This window comes from Suncus etruscus, chromosome 3 (assembly GCF_024139225.1).
Source record: "Suncus etruscus isolate mSunEtr1 chromosome 3, mSunEtr1.pri.cur, whole genome shotgun sequence".
NCBI classification, from domain to species: Eukaryota; Metazoa; Chordata; class Mammalia; order Eulipotyphla; family Soricidae; genus Suncus; species Suncus etruscus.
In genome coordinates, this window is record NC_064850.1 from 87,537,068 (window position 1) to 87,553,919 (window position 16,852).

The window sequence follows — 16,852 nt, forward strand, 5'->3', positions numbered from 1 at the left end:
GATACCAACAACAGAGACTGTATGAAAAGTGTGTTGGCACTATGGACAATGTTTTGGATTGGACGATCTAACTTGTCTGGAGTCTAGAGTTGGTCTTATGCCAGGAAACTTCAGGAATAGAGTCTCTTTGTATTTAGGCCAAGGTTATTCCTTTCCATGCCTCTCATATTTTGGTGGGCCTATGCAAACAACAATTGCCACTTTAACACCGTTTTTTCTGTGCTCCTTTGACTCTAATTCTTAAAAAAAAAAAAACCACTTAAAATTTGAGGTTCACTTAAGCTAATATGCATGTACAGGGAAATGTAAAAAATACTATGCCTCTAATGTTTAAGGAGTTACATAAGTTTTATGGCTTTAGATTGCCTTGTGTGCTGTTAAGAAATATTATAATGTGTTACAATCTGGGGACTTGAGGGACAAAGTAATTGTACATGGATTCTATTTTTTTTTGTCTTAATGTTCTTTGGCTGAAAGTTCAAAGTTAAGATATCAGCAAGGGGACTTCTGAGAATTATGTTATGGGTGATTGTCCTTCCACTGTAACTTTACCTTGTCCTCTTTCTTTGCATCTTTGTTTTCATAATTAAAAATTAAAAAAATCTAAAAATTCCTCTTGAATGGGTTTATTGATGCATCCTATGTCCATGTACCTGGAAACATTTTCAGTTGGAACAAACTGATGAGCACACTGCACGAATTCAGGATTCCTTAGGAAAACCTGTGCTGAGCTTGTCAAAAGTTCATAGGAGATAACTTGAAGAGGCACCCACTGTGTAAGGTGAATTATTTAGGTCTTTGAAAACAACAATATGAGGATAGATAGTTAATACAGGAGGTAGGATACTTGCCATGCATGCAGCTTGACCCAGGTTTAATTGCTGGCATGGACTCTATATGGTCCCCTAAAGGTATGATCCCTAAGAACAGAATCAGGTGTGATTCCTGAGCACTGCTAGTAATGACCCCAAAGCAAAAATACATAAAATGAATGACAACAAGTTGAACTATAATAGTAATTCTAAATTTGGTAAATAAAAGAAAACATCAAACAGGAATTACCTTGACCTTCCTGAATAAATGTAAGCAAATACAGGCAAAAAAAAGTTGGTAAAAGCTATTACTGGACTGAGATGGAATTCCCAGCAGCATTTAGGGTTTATTTGTTAACCCCTATGCTATTTAAAAGTCATTTTTATAGAAGAATTTCAACTAACTAACAAACACAGGAAGAACAATTAAGTTTAAAAAAATTTATATTGAGCTCCAGACTGACATCACATCAATGACTGCTGAGAACTTTGCGTACAAGTTGAAGGTCCTTTACTGGGGCTGAATGAAGCTACAGTTTTGTTCCACTAGTTAGTCCTGAGACTACCAATATCAGCTTCCTTTGTCCCCTGATGGTGCCCAGCACCATTGAAGGAGTATTTCTGTTAGAAAATCAGGACTGTGGCTCTACCTACAAATTATTGAAAAAGCTGAGCAGAAAATCATACTCATGATCCCCTCCAGGTTTTGATCAGCTAAGTTTTAAATGTAAAGATAAAAAAGAAGAAAACAGACTTTTCAAATGAACACAATTTATAAACAAACTCTATTTTTGTTTTTTTTTGGGGGGGGCCACACATGGCTGTGCTCAAGGGTTACTCCTGGTTCTGAGCTCAGAAATTGTTCCTGGCAGGCTTGGGGGACCATATAAGTTGCCAGAAATCAAACCCAGGTCCAGGTTGACTGCATGCAAGGCAAAGGCCCTACTGCTGTGCTATCACTCTGGCCCCTTGGACAAACTCTTGATACAAACAAATCAGCTATAAAAATAACCTTTTCTGGGATTGGAGCAATAGTACAATGGGTAGGGCACTTGCCTTGTACACAGGCAACCAGGGTTTGATTCCTCACATCCAATATGGTCTCCTGAGCACTGCCAAAAACAATTCCCTAGCATCACTGGGCATGGCTCCAAATGAAAACAAACATTTCTGAGAAAAAAGTTAAATCTGAACACTGACTACATATTAGGGGAATTAGAAGAATTTAAGAATAAGTGACATGATGCTGAACGTTTACATCATAATGTCTGGGAACATAGCCCTGGAGAGAGAGCAGGATAGTGGTAGATAAAATGGGCCAGGCAACTGCAAGTAAATTAAGGCTGAGTAGGTGTAAGGACTGGTTGCAGCATAATCTTTGCTGTTGAACATATTTAGAGATTTTATAATAAAATATTAGGAAAAAGCTAACTACAACTAAGCAGATCTTCTCGCAACATAATGAAAGACTCTAAACTAGGCTTCGTCCTAGGATAGGTGCAAAAACCAAGATCATCAACTACAGAAGACTGATTAAAACAACAGTGATGGAACACAGTTTCTAGAACCATAAAGAAAGACTCCATCATAGGCTTCATCCTATGACATGTGCAAATACCAAGATCTCTAACTACAGAGGCCTGATTTTATCATCCACTATGGGGTGAAAAGTTTCCAGACACCAAAAAGGACCTAGGGAAGAGTAAAAGAACATGTAAGGAGCCTGTAGTTATTCCCATGACAGTATACTTCAAGGGTGGAGAAACCCTGTATCTCTTAGGCCAAGGGAATTCCCTTTCTAATCTCCCCAATATTTACTGTGCCTATACAAAACAAACAAACAAACAAACAAAAAAACTAAGCACAAAATCATTTTTCTTTTAGTTTTGTTATTGTTGTTTGTTTATTTTCAGTGTTTTTTGTACTTTTTATTTCAGGATAGTGGTTATTGTGTGGTTGTTCTCTTTATTGCTGTTGTGCTTTTCAAGTTTTTGTTTGATTTTTTGTATTGTTCTTATGTTTTTCCTTCTTTTTCCCTTTCTTCTCTTACATTGATATTTATAGCCTCTAAAAGGACTCCTCCCATTTTTTGCTTGTTTGATTTTGCCCCATTTTATTTTTTCTTTCCTTCAAACAGAACCACATAACTTGAACCATCTTGTTCTACCTCACAAATTGAGGGGGAAATAATGGAGGATACCAAGACCACCAACAGTCATATGAACATTAAGTAGAAATAAAAAATGATCAGACTTAATCACCAAATCCAAAGCCAACGACAACAAAATTGATACCCAATATACAACAAGCTAGACACAGAGGGGTCCACTTATACTAGTAGCCTGGGGAGGTAAAGGAGAGAGATATGGGATGCATGCTGGGACCAGGGGTGGAGGGAGGACAACATTGGTGGTGAGAACACCTCTGATTCAATGTCACTATGTGCTTAAAATATTACTGTGAAAGATTTGTAATCCACTTTGGTCAAAATAAAAATAATTATAAAATAAAAAAGTGTTAGGAAAAAGCTTTAATAAGTAATATTACTTAAGTTTACACATTTTTATTTGTTTGTAGTGTGTGTGATACAGATAATGTAGTAGTTTTTATAGTTGGTCTTAACAGGATCAACAGATTGGGTCTTCATCCAAATTCACCTCTGGCACAACTGCTTTCTATTGAAAATGACTTCTTGACAGATGTGAAATATGCTCCTACCAAACAGATCCAGATGAAATTCCAAGGAACACCAGGCAGGTATGGGCCAAAGGTACTTAAGGTATTGCTGGGGCCAAACCCACAAGGTTATTACCACGGTCAAAAACAGTGTAAAACTGTCTAATAAAGACATCACCTAAGATCCAGAGGGGCCCTACTGGAGGCTGGATGTCATTGGCTTGAAAGCCACTGCTGCATAAGTTCATTCCATCCACAAAGTCCTGGGTGAGAAAGGATAGGTGAGTTCATGGGTGGAGGGTCTTTGGGCCATAGACTCTACTGTGTGCTTAAACTATTGCTTTGCTATTTGGGCAGGTTGGTTTTTCTTCCTACTCCACAAATTTCTAGCCTGGTTCCCTTAGTCAAGTATCTATACAGACTCAAATAGTCGGCCTGAGTGTCTGAGTTCTATAATTTTGAGAATTTTTTTATTTGTTAGTCACCCTCTTTATCTCTTTCTGACAACTGAAAAACCAGAGCCTTGCTGTGTGGTTGCAAGATCAGAAGATAAATTGTTTCTTTAAATCTAGTCCTTTTCACTTTTGAGGAAGCTCATTTTAAAATTATTATTGTTATTATTATAATTATAATTGTTATATTTTGGGGCTATACCCATCTGTGCTCAGAGCTTATTCCTAGCTCTGTGCTCAGGATCACTTCTGGTGATGCTCAGGAACCATATGTGTCACCAGGTATAGAACCTTGGTTGGCTGCATTTTCTATGGGAATTTTTACAGACAAGTTTTTCTATGGGAGAGAAGCCACTCTGCATAGCTGGACTTGGTTATTTTATTGTTGATGTTCTTGGCAGGGTGATCTGAGTGGCAGGCATCAAGGCCTCTAGCACTCCTTAGTTTTAGAGTCCCTGACCTTAGTTTTCAGTTTAGCTGAACCTTCTTTATAAAGCAAAGACTATGGTAAATGTGGGTCTAAATATCAGGTAAACCCTTCAAATCTGATGTTGCTTCTGAGAATATGGAAAAATTGTTTGAGAGGAAGGAGATAAAAATTAAAAGTTATTACCTCTTTGTCTAAGGATTGAGGTGGCTTTGACACATGGTTCAGATAGTAGTGGGAAAGTGTGAGGACTACTTAGGATTCACATAGGAGAATATAGGGGTGCTAGTGTGACAATAGTGAATAAGATGATGATCTTGACCCAGTTACATGGCTGGTTTGACCTGAGTCTGGGGTTTATTTGTCCTCTCCTGACTCCTTTGTGGAGGAGCCTAAAGGACTTGGTGTGCAACTATACTTTAACCTATGCTTGCACTTTCTATTGTATTTGTGAAGGAATGCTGGAGATTGAAGTGTGGGGAAGAGGGTATCTAAAGCTCTCTTCCCATGCCTCAGTGCTCCCTCTGATATATTCGCTTTAAAGTTGTAAGCTACTTGAGGGTAAAGTGAAAGTAGTAAACTGTTGCCAATCAGCTGTGGTGCTGAAGATCCTGTCAATGGTAGGGTGGAGAGATGGCATATTTCTAATATGAACAAGCAGATTTCCTGTTTTAACTCACCCTTCAAATGTAGAATCTATAGCATCAAAGGACACATTCTTGGAAGAGAATGCTGGTGTGAATGTCAGAAGAAATAGAACTGTATTCTGTTCCCCCATCCAGCTCAAAAAGCTCAGACTTTGAACCAGGGAACTCTACTGGTCTCATACCCTAGCTATAAAGCAGGATAGCAACAATAGCATCCATCAACATAGGCGACTGAGGCAATTAAACCTGGCGTTTAAAAATCCCATTGACATGGTCAGAAAAATCTCATGAAATGGCTTGCTTAGGAGTTCTTGCTGCTTCAAGGCACCAGAGAAAATGAGAGAAGCAACCCAGGAGTCTTTCCACTATAGGCATCCTGTGTCTATCACAGATAGCCCTTGCTGCCAAGTGGGAAGAGAGCTGGGGTAAAATCTCATTTGAGAATTTACATAATAAGAAAAAAGTTGTTACCTGCTGAGTGTAGGTAGATGGTTGAAGAGTGTAGGGGATTTTATTGATGATGAAGGTGACATCTGGCATGATGTTGAGGTTGTCACACTCCACTGCATACTAAAAGGTAATATAGAAGATTTACTTAGGCTCCTGGGCTCCTGGGAGAGAGTCTACCTCCACCCCACTGACCCCTTTGCACCCTCCAAAGCACTCACTTCTTCATCTATGGGTTCTGCTCCAATGGCTTTTTGCAACTGTTGGATCTCCTTGTAGGGTCCTGCGATGAGGGAGGTCCCTGTGTCTACGATGGCCTGGCAGCCTTCAGAGCAAAACATTACTGTACCTCCCACCTGGATTCTGAGGAGTATAGGATGCATCATCATCGGCTCCCTCCCCTGACTCTCTCCCACCCCAAACCTTCCCTTGGCTCACTTCTACTCTCACTCCCTCTGGACTCTCTGCACTGACACAGGCAGCACTTCATTCTGGGGTCTTTCACCATACAAGTGTATCCAATTCTTTTTGGACTGAAACCCATAGCAAGAAGTGCATTTGTTTCTTGATCCAGTACCCAAACAAGTATATGAATTAAAGTTTCATGAACAGCACCTAATCTTATTATAAAATATACATTCTGACATTTTCTGACTTATTCCTTTCATTAGAAAGTGTAGGCTATGGTCTCTTATAGTGATTTGATAACCAATTACCAGGTACCCACTATGTTTGAAAATGCCTCTGCAAACAATGAACACTAGCAACTTTTTAGTTTGTGCTTACAGAGCAGCATCTTACAGGAATTATTTCTTGGTGGAACTGAATCTGAATCACAATATTTTGAGTCTTTGTATTGTCTAGGACAGTGTTAGGAAAGTGGCTGGCATTTAGGTTGCCCTCCCTGCCTCTCCCACCCAGAAGATATGTTTAACACATGGCAAGGTTCAGCTACAGTGCCATTCTTATGACACCTTGAGAAGTTTTTCCCATAGAAGCCATCTTGCCCCATCTGCTGGGCCACTTTGGTACACTTTTCTTTGAATTACTGACAAGTGGAAGTCTACCCATATAGAAATGATTTTTTTTTATGTATGTCTTACTCCCTCCACCCAGTTTGATAATTGACATACAATTCTGCTATGTTTCAGGGGAAGGCCTGATAATTTGACATAAAAGCAAATTACAAATGATTCCCACAGTGACTTTAGCTAACACCCACGACCACATAAACTGTGGTTTCTTGTGCATATAACCGTTAGGAACTGTTCTCTTAGTAATTTCGAAGTGTTAACTAGTTAGTCAAAATAGGAGACATTGCCATGAATTTTGCATATGGATAGACATGGAGAGTATTATGCTGAGTAAAATGAATCAGAGGGAGAAGCATAGACATACAGTGATCACACTCATCTGTGAGATATTTAAAAAGCCCATAATATGAGAATAATATCTAAACACAATAGAAATGATGGGCGAAAAGTGCAGCAAAGACAGAGAAGGGACCACTATGATATTCTTAGTTGAAAATGATCACTCTGGAAGAGAGATGGAAACTGAAAGGAAATAAAGTGAGATGCATGATACCCCTTCAGTAACAGTACTGCAAACTACAATCTCTAAAAGGAAAAGAAGAAAAGTAAAAAAAGAGAAAGAGAAGGGGCCGGAGTGGTGGTGCTGAGTGGTAAAGCACCTGCCTTGCTTGCACTAGCCTAGGACAGACCGCGGTTAGATCCCCCGGCATCCCATATGGTCCCCCAAGCCAGGAGCGATTTCTGAGCACATAGCCAGGAGTAATCCCTGAGCATCACTGGGTGTGGCCCAAAAACCAAGAGAGAGAGAGAGAGAGAGAGAGAGAGAGAGAGAGAGAGAGAGAGAGAGAGAGAGAGAGAGAGAGAGGAGAGGAGAGAGAGAAAGAGGAGAGAGAGAAAGAGAGAGCGGAGAGAAAGATAGAGAGAGAGAGGAGAGAGAAAGAGAGGAGAGAGAGAAAGAGAGAGGAGAGAGAAAGAGAGAGAGAGAGAGAAGAGTACCATGGGAGGGTAAGTGGTAAAATTGGTGGCAGGAAATGAACACTAGTGAAGGGATGGATCTTAGGACGTTGTTTGACTATATTTCAACTATCTACAATGTTTTAACTCTGTATTTTATAGTGCTTTGCATGCCAAATACTTCTAACCTTATAACTAGATATTTGAACATTTTGATCGCCTTTACCCAATTTCTCCACTCCGTGATTCTGGCTACTGAAATGTGATATCTTATTTTTATGGGTTTCTGTTATTTTCTATTTCACACATAAATGAGGTAACATAGCATTAACATTTCTCTGGTCCCCTCAAAGCATCCATGACCATCCATATTGTCAGAAATGACAAGATTTTCTTCTTTTTTGACTAAATTCTGTTGTATGTGTACCAACCACATTTTTTAATGCAGTAGACATGGATGTGGAGATCTCTTTGACGTAATGATTTAATTTATTTTTTATAAATATCCAGAAATAAAATTACTGGATCCTGTTAATATGTCTGTATAATAATATGTGTGGTAATAATTATGCATCATGTCTTATACAGAAGTCCATTTTTGCCTGCTTCCTTCACTCACTCATATTTTGTTTTATGTGTTTCTTAATGTTGACTAATAAATGAGTACATGGCAATGAGTTTCTATTGAATCATTAGTGTACAACTTGTACAAGGAAGGAAAGTGAAAGTTGGTACTTGATTTACTTCCCTAGTTCCAGTGCTCCTTTTGAACCTCTGCTTTGCAACCCCTCCACTCCCACCCATGTCAACTCAGCACTCTACACCTTCAGCCTCATACCAAGATATGTTCATTAAGATACATTTAATCAATCTAATTAGGTAAATAGCCTCTCCATGGAGGTCACTTACGAGTCCAGTGCAATCTGCCAGAAGCTTTGCTTGGTGACAGGGACCCAGTTTAATATCCCAGAGAAATGGGAATGGTCATAACCTCCGAAAATCAGCTCACTCGCAGCACCATCTTCTGAGTTACTACTCAGAAAGAAAGACATTGTTAAAGGAAGACATTTTGGGAACCCTGGCAATGAGCCTTAGCTGGCTTGGTTATTTACACTAAAGACCTAGAGAGGCAGGAATGTCAGTTTTGGTTTTGAGTCAAAATGTCTGACTGCCACCGGTTGGATCTGGGACAGAATTGTCACTATTTTTTTGTTGTTGTTGTTGTTTATTTGGGGAGGGGTTGGGTCACATTCTGTAGCACTCAGGGGCTACTCCTGGCTCTATGCTCAGAAATCGCTCCTGGCAGGCTTGGGGGACCATATGGGATGCTGGGATTTGAAACACCATCCTTCTGCATGCAAGGCAAACGCCCTACTTCCATGCGATCTCTCCATCCCCGATGTCACTAATTTTTGACTGTCTTTCTGCTTCTTGGCTATATGGGGAAGGGAGATGGCAATTGGGGCTCATGGGTCTGATCCTTTAGACACGGAGGTAGACATACCATGTGCTTTAAGGTATCTCCAGGAAGCTGAGTATACTGGTAATGGGTGTGGTGTTAAAATTATATAAAAGAGAAACCATCATTAATAATATTATAAATCACAGTACCTCAATCAATCCAAAAAAGAGGTACCCACAAGAAATCTTTTCCCCAAATATATTCCTAACATAGTATTGTCCAGCTTTCTGAACTTTCTACATGATATCTTCTTTGTGCCCAGGCAAAGAAGCTGATTAGAATGCAGTGCTACTCCCTGAAACTTGACTATTAGTTTTCAGTACTATTGACTTATCAGATTATTTTCTGACACTAATAGGGTTCTGGATGAAAAGGACAGAAAACAGATTCATTGTCAGGAAGAAAATGACAACAGAAAAAGTCAACTTGGGGCTTGCAAGACAGAGCAGTGAGGTGGAAGGGATCTGACTTGATGTGAGAGTCTTGGGAGTCCTGGGTTTTCAAGAGAAGGGAAGGCCTTTCCCACCCTCATTGGAGGCACCATGCTAATATTTGGCCTACTTTATTTCATTTCAGAATCCCATGACCTTGTGTCATTTGAGGCAACTGGCCCAGTGACGTCAATACCAGTCCGTTTGGCTGCAAAACCTTTGCTATTTCACTTACTACTGATGCCTTCCCAGGTTGGAAGGGGGTAGGAAGTTCTATAAGGGGGTTAAGATGCCCTCCCCTCTTAGACATGGCCTAGTTCCACTGCAATCATACCAAGAGTGGAGGCCACTCTAGAGAGAGGAAGTTCAGCTCTCCATGAGAAAAGAGGAGGCAAAGGGCTGCAGCTAATGTAGGAATGCTCCCAGCAGGTTCACTGAGAAGGAAGGGAAGAACTTGAGAAAAGTGCCAGTGGCAGCAGCTGTTTAAAAAGCTGGTGAAATAGGCCCGGAGAGATAGCTCAGCGGCGTTTGCCTTGCAAGCAGCCGATCCAGGACCAAAGGTGGTTGGTTTGAATCCCAGTGTCCCATATGGTCCGCCGTGCCTGCCAGGAGCTATTTCTGAGCAGACAGCCAGGAGTAACCCCTGAGCACTGCCAGGTGTGACCCAAAAACCAAAAACAAAAACAAACAAACAAACAAACAAAAAAAAAAAACAAAAAAAAAAGCTGGTGAAATATATGCAAGGTAAAAAGTTTTCAGTGTTTCCATTTTTAAGAGTATCACATTGTTGTCCAAATCATCTCCAGAGCCTTTTCATTTGCAAAACAAAAATTATTACCATTAAAGAACCACCTCTGACAACCACCATCTACTTCTGGTTTCTATGAATTTAGCTTTAAGTAGCCAAATAAAGTTATATCATAAGAATGGTCAACCTTTTTATTTTCCTTTGGGATACTCTCCCCCTCTTTTTCCTCTCAGCATTTTCTCATTTTTGGATCACACCTGGCTGTGTACTTAGGGATCAGTAAAGGCCAGGTGATATTCTACTACTTTATTACTTTTGATGCAACTATATTATTGTTGACTTATTTTTCCTTCTAATCCCTCCCCTATTTCCTCCCTCCCTGGCCACACATACATACACACTAAAATTACCCTATTTTCTTGCGTTTCCAGTGCCCAGCAAGATGCTCAGCTGATGATAGGAATTTGATGGAGATTTGCTCAATGAAAAATTAAATATCCAGAGCCAGAGATTCCCTTAAATTAGTCATGGTGTACTGTTTGCAGCTTTTAATAAGACTGTATAGGGCTAACTCCATTTTATTATTCACAGAGGGTTAGGGTTTTGACATGGTGTGCACAGTTGGTAATAGGTCAAACCCAGGTGCTGTGACTGTTAAAGGCTCTTGCAGCAGCTGGAACTATCCGCTTGTGGTCATAATACCCTAAACTTTGTGGAATTGATGGGCCTTACCTGCTCATGTACACGGAAAACATGGGTATATCTATCAGGTTCTGGGCCATCATGTTGTCAAAAACTGGGGTCACTCCCTCAAGAGCCAAAGAAGGGTAACCCAGGCCTAGAATTCCATCAAATTCTGGCATTACAAAGGTATCTCCTGGCTCTGTGACACTCTCTCCAAACTGCTGACTGACCACAGTCAGTCCCTCCACCTGATCAGAGAAAATAGAGAAAAAATGGCTTTTGAGCTCATTGGCAGATTCTTGTAGATTTTCTTTCTTCCCTAAAGAGAATTCTTCCTTCCTAGTTTTTCTTGATTAAATAGGCAGAGATTTTATTTTTTCAGTCATAATTCACCATATTAATTAAAAAAATTGCTTTTTGTACTCAGAAATCACTCCTGGCTTTGGATTACAAATCTGGAAATTATCAAATGGGCTTTGGGAAAAATGAAAGGGGTGATACAGTGGACTAAAAATGAAGTTGTGTCATCAGTAGAGTGCCAGGTACTTGAATTGTGGTGAGGTGTACACATCAGGAACACAGACCTTAGTACTACTATCAACATGCTACCTAAACCAGGAGAAATAATTGAAAATAAATTCTCCCTTTGTGTGGATGCAGGTTGCTGAGGTCACAGGACACATGAGTCACACAGGACACATCTGAGCATCAGACCCCCTGTCCCAGAAATTCTAGGCAACCCAATTTCCCTCTGGGATACTTTTCCTTTTCTTTTCCACCTTTACTTGTGAAGAACACAAGCACCCTGGAACTTCTCTGTGAGGTCCCTGGCAACACTTTACCTGGGGTTTTGTCCTCTGGGGTGTGGGCACAGCATCTGAGGCCCAGAAAGTTGCTACCTTTCACCATAGCCCAGCATCTCTCTGTAAACCTCATGCAAGCTCAGAGAAGCATTGCTAACACCAGTCCCCCAGAGCTACTCTGCCTGCCAGGAAACAGAGGTCTATATACAATATGCACAAGTAATATGTCTGTGTTTAATCTGTGTGCTGGAGCACTTGTGTGTGTGCATGTACATGTGTCTATGTGTGCATGTGTGCACTTGTGTATCTGTCTTTGGGGGTAAGGACCCCATACCTGGTGATGCTCAGGGGTTTCTCCTGGCTCTGCACTCAGAAATCACTCCAGCTGGAGCTCAGGGATTGAACCCAGGTTGGTCATGTGGAAGGCAAGTGAACTACTACCATACTATACTATCTCTCTGGTCCCACACTAAATTTTTCAATATATACCATAAATAGTTGAAGTATAATAACAAATACAGAAGCTAAAAGTGTACAGTTCAATGATTTTTTGCCAGATTCATACATATCTATATAAAAAAGATTCCTGACTATGAAATAGAGCATTACATAACTGAGGAAAGCATAGGCAGAATACTCCAAGACTTAAACCTCAAAGGTGTCTTCAATACCACGATACCAATGGCAAGGGAAATATAATCAAATCTGAATAAATGGGACTACATTAAACTAAAACATTTCTGTATGGCAAAAGAAATACTGAAATAAAAACTAAAAGACAACTGAGTGAGAGAAAATATTTGTACTCAACACAAAATAAAGGGTTGATATCTAGAATATACAAAGTACTCAAAAAAGTTAACCCCACAAAACCTAAAAACAAAAACACACATCAAAAATGGGGAGAGGAAGTAAACAGATACTTCTCTGAGGAAGACCAATAGATGTCCAACAGGCACATGAAGAAGTGATCATCATCACTTATCTTTAGGAAAATACAAATCAGGACAATGAGAGGGTGGCACATATCAAAAACATTGTAAACAAATTTTGTTGGTGGAAATGTGGAGAAAAAGGAACTCTCAATCACTGTGGGTAGAAATGCTGCCTTGTCCAACCCGTTTGAAAAACAGTACAGAGGGTTCTCAGTAAACTAAAATTCAATCTGTCATTTGACCCAGCAATCTAGCTTTTGAGTTTCTATCCCAAGGACAAAAAAACACTGATCTAAAAGTATATATGCATACCACTATTCATCGCAGCACTCAGTACAACAGCTAAGAGTTGGAATCAACCTAGATGTCCAATAACAGATGAGTATATAATTAAGATGTGGTATGTGAGTAATGTGATCTGTAAGTATGGTTTATCTTATGTTTTGTGATGATCTTTTATAATTTTATAGTTAATTAATATTTTATGGGGTTTTTTTTTTTTTTTTTTTGAGTTTCCAGTGACTCAATAGGTTGAATGCATGCAAGTGAGAAATCTGGTTTTGATCCCTGGTAGTATATGGGACCCTGACCACTGCTCAAAGTGACTCCTGAAGGGGATTAGGTTTCCAGTCTCATTCTTGCTTTGGGATCTTCCAAAACCACTGAGCAATCTGTTTGGCCCTTCTGCTTGGAATTCTTAACAGTTTCAAAATTGGAATGAACAGAGCATGAGGACAACACTGAGTTACACTTTCCAGGAAAGCACCTGAGTGACCTACTCAGCAGGTAGTGCTCCTTGTTGCCTGGCCAGGCCACCCCATCTTTGGGAGCCACTTCTGCCCCAGGATGATCTGAAAATATCCCCTGAGTATTCTGACAGAGTTGGCTATCCAAGTGTCTGTCAAGAGAGAAGAGGTGAAGGAAGGGTTCGTACTCACAGAGACTTGGTCCACTCCAATGATCCCAGTCAAGCTCCCGGTCCCATACTTTAAGATGAAAGGACTGCCCTGTGCTCTGTATGTGTCAGACTGCGAAGGGCTGAACTGGGTATGTGTATCTGCAAAATAAGGCTGCTACTTTTTCTTTGATTATTGACCTTGCCCGTGTCCCATCATCTCAGAGGTAAGACATTTTCTCCGAATCCCCTAGAAATGCAGGCACTGGCCCTTTCTAATGATTCCTGCACCCCCCTCATCACCACCACGAGGCCTTAATGGGAACCTAATCATTGGTCCTGGACAAAGTGACCTTATGAGGCATACTAAGATACGTGCCATTTATTAGACTCCAGCAACAGTCTCGGCCAGTAGTAGGGCAAAAGCTTGGCATTTAATAGAAACCCAGGCACAGTCACTTTCAGAAAACTACTGTGGATGACTCCTTGCAAAATGCTTGGAAACTTTGTCATGAAGTTTCCTGAGACATTGCATCTCTAGGACTTGGTCTGCATACACGAAATAAGTTTCTCCTTAGCTTATCATTTTTGATCCTTATAAATCTCTGAGGTACATCTTTTTTAACGACCCTCCCACAAGACTCCCCAGTTCCATCTGGTTGTGCTGAGAGGTCAGTCATCAAGCAGTGAACTGTGTGCTCTGGAACCCCTCCCATTTTGCTCCCCAGAAACAGCCACTGGAAGGGACCTTCCCCCCACATGCCAGTGGGTGTTCCAAGAAAATGAGTCATCAATCATTTGAGGATTTGTATTTTCAGTAACTGAGTTTCATTAACCTTGGTCATTATTAAGCTTTCAACTTGGAGAGCAATTACATTTTTATCTCTTTCTCTCTAGCCTACTTCTTTTTCTGCAGGTTTAGGCAGACTCAGTAGTGGAGAAGGTGTGGCAGAAATGGTCAATTTCTGTCATCCTGCCTTCCAGTGCCAAGAACTGGCTTCCAGTCATTCTTCACTTAATTTTGGTCCTCACTTATGGCAGGCCGGACTGGTGCAATATACAGAGGTGACCCAGAGGTTGGAAGAGCCCGTGTCAAAGATGACAGTGAAGTTCTGTGGTGGAGAGCCAATGGAGATGGTGCCAAAGTACTCCTTCTGTGGTCAAAGGAAAAAGAAAGGAAGCAAGAGGTCAAGAGAGCCTTCCCTGGGGCTGGAGCTTAGACTAGGCTAGCACAGACTAGAGCTTGGGGATTGTGGGCGGCGATATGAAAACGAAAAGCGGTAGAGGTGTGTCTGAATTTCAGGTGGTAGCTTCACCTACACTCTCCCCAGCCTCCTGACTTGCGAGCAAGCCATTGCTGAGTTCATGCTGCTCAGATGAAGAAACTCCAGTATTCTCACCCGAATGTGTGAGCTCTCTGGGGGAAAATACTGGAGTTTCTTCATCTGAGGTCAGAGAGTTGTAGGGTGTTGTGCACAGATCCATCCCTGAGAACTATCCCACCTCTGCTTGCTGCTCTGGTTGCCACTGAGCACACCCTGGTCAAACCTTGCCTCAGATTCCCAGTGCCCCATCCCAGCCCCTGTGCAGCCTCACATCCAGGTAATTGATGAGGGGCTCATTTGCGCTCTTGTCCACTGTGTAGGATTCTGTGTACTGGATCATGTCTAGGTTCTGGGCCTTCCAAAACTCGGAGAGCTGGCCTTGCTTTCGAAGCTTCTTTCGTAGAGACTGGCACCTCCTGAGTGGCACCCTAGGGATAGATCCAGGGGAGGCAGATGTGTTTCTGCTCTCTCTGCTCCTTCACCTGCCCACCCCAGCTTCAACAGAGCCTTGGAAGGCAACAATGGTTGCAAGTGTTCCCCCTCTGGAGTAAGCTTCTCCTACCTGCCAGAACAGCCCTGTGGCTTAATAAAACCTCTCATGACATGTCGTACCCCCTCAGCCCCCCCGCCCCAGCTCAGTTCTATAGGATGTGCTACAGTTCCACAGGCTCCAACTTTTTTCTTTCTTTCTTTCTTTTTTTTTTTTTTGGTGCTGGGATGTGTGTTTGAACACACTCGAGGTACTCTGGGCTTAATCTTGTCTCTGTGCTCAGGGATCACTCCTGTCAGGACTCAGAGGACTATAAGGTATGCCAGGATTTAGCCCAGGTCAATCACATGCAAGGTAAGTGCCTTGCATATGTGCTATGGCTCTAGCCCATTCTTCTCTTTCTGACACCAGCTATCCTTTCCAGTTGCAGCCTTAAGGACAGTCCCTAAAGGATAGGAGCTTTCCAGGGTCAGGTGCTAGAGTGTAACTCACCTGTGGAGAGATCCTTGTGCCTGACCCAGCTCCATGAATACCAGCAGCAATAGAAGCAGCACTTTCATTGTGGGTCCACTAGTAGTTCCTTCCTACCAGTACCAAAGCCTGCCTTGACTCTCTCTTTTATTCTGTTTCAGGGCAGTGTGACCTTGCAGGTCTGTCCTGCCCATCCCAATCTCAAAGATAATGGACTGGAGTCAATTAATAGCCAGGCCCAGAGTAAACACAGCAAGTGTAACAGGGCGTTCCCCTTCCACCCATAGCTGTGCCCTTCAGCAGCAGCAGGACCTGTCAGTGGGAGGCATGTCACGGAAAGAGATGTTGGGCTCAGTACCTTGTTATCCCAATGTAGGAGAGACCCCCTTATTATAGAACCATCTTTAAAATCTAAGAAGGTGGACTTTACCTCCTAGAGTGGCTATGACCCAGGTCTGTTGAAACTTCTGAACTCAAGCAGCAGAGCCCGTTACCACTTGTCCCATGTGCCATCACTACCCAGTACTGGGGCAGGAGATAGGAGACCTCATCAATCTATGGCCTAGTAAGTCTCTTGATAGTAGCTGTGGGCACTGATTTCCATCTCTGAACCCCAAGAAAAAGACAGACTTGGAGTTTGGAACTAAAGTGAGGCCTTCCTAAAGCTTCTAAAAGTTTAGAAGCGTACCCAAGGTGCTCAGGGAACAGCCCGTACCCTTGACTCCTGACTCAATGGGAGCAAAACCTCTGTAGCATTTCCCCATGTTCTAGGTTGCCTGCTTTCTAATTCATCACTAGGGAGAAATATCATTATATTCTGCCTATATTGTAAGTTGAAGAGCTGAAATATCAAAGAACATATTTTGATTTCCTCCCCTTTTTTGTAGAGGCACATACAACGTGTTGCTGGGGAGTTGTTCCTTGTGATGCTCAGGGTACTGGGGTACTGGGGATCAAGCCCAGGCCTCCCATAGCAAAGCTTACACACTAGTTTTTAAACATTTTTAATAATCAAACCACAAAGATGTTCATCACACAGTGGTCAACACTGTCCCTTCACTAATCTTTTGAGCCATCTGCAATGCCCAGGATTATTTCTTTCAGCATTTATTTGACCAGATTCATCATATTGCCCTAACACAGTGCTTTTCAATTATTT

At 41.5% G+C, this 16,852-nt stretch overlaps 1 protein-coding gene across 1 annotated transcript; it reads right to left on the bottom strand.

The window, feature by feature from the left end:
- Positions 1-3,586: 3,586 nt before the first annotated feature.
- Positions 3,587-15,782, bottom strand: LOC126004548 (cathepsin E-like). The gene is given in 9 exon segments (XM_049770971.1): positions 3,587-3,751; positions 5,486-5,584; positions 5,683-5,824; positions 8,359-8,481; positions 10,823-11,022; positions 13,451-13,569; positions 14,423-14,561; positions 15,004-15,160; positions 15,715-15,782. Coding segments are annotated over 9 exon segments (1,212 nt in total).
- Positions 15,783-16,852: the final 1,070 nt, after the last annotated feature.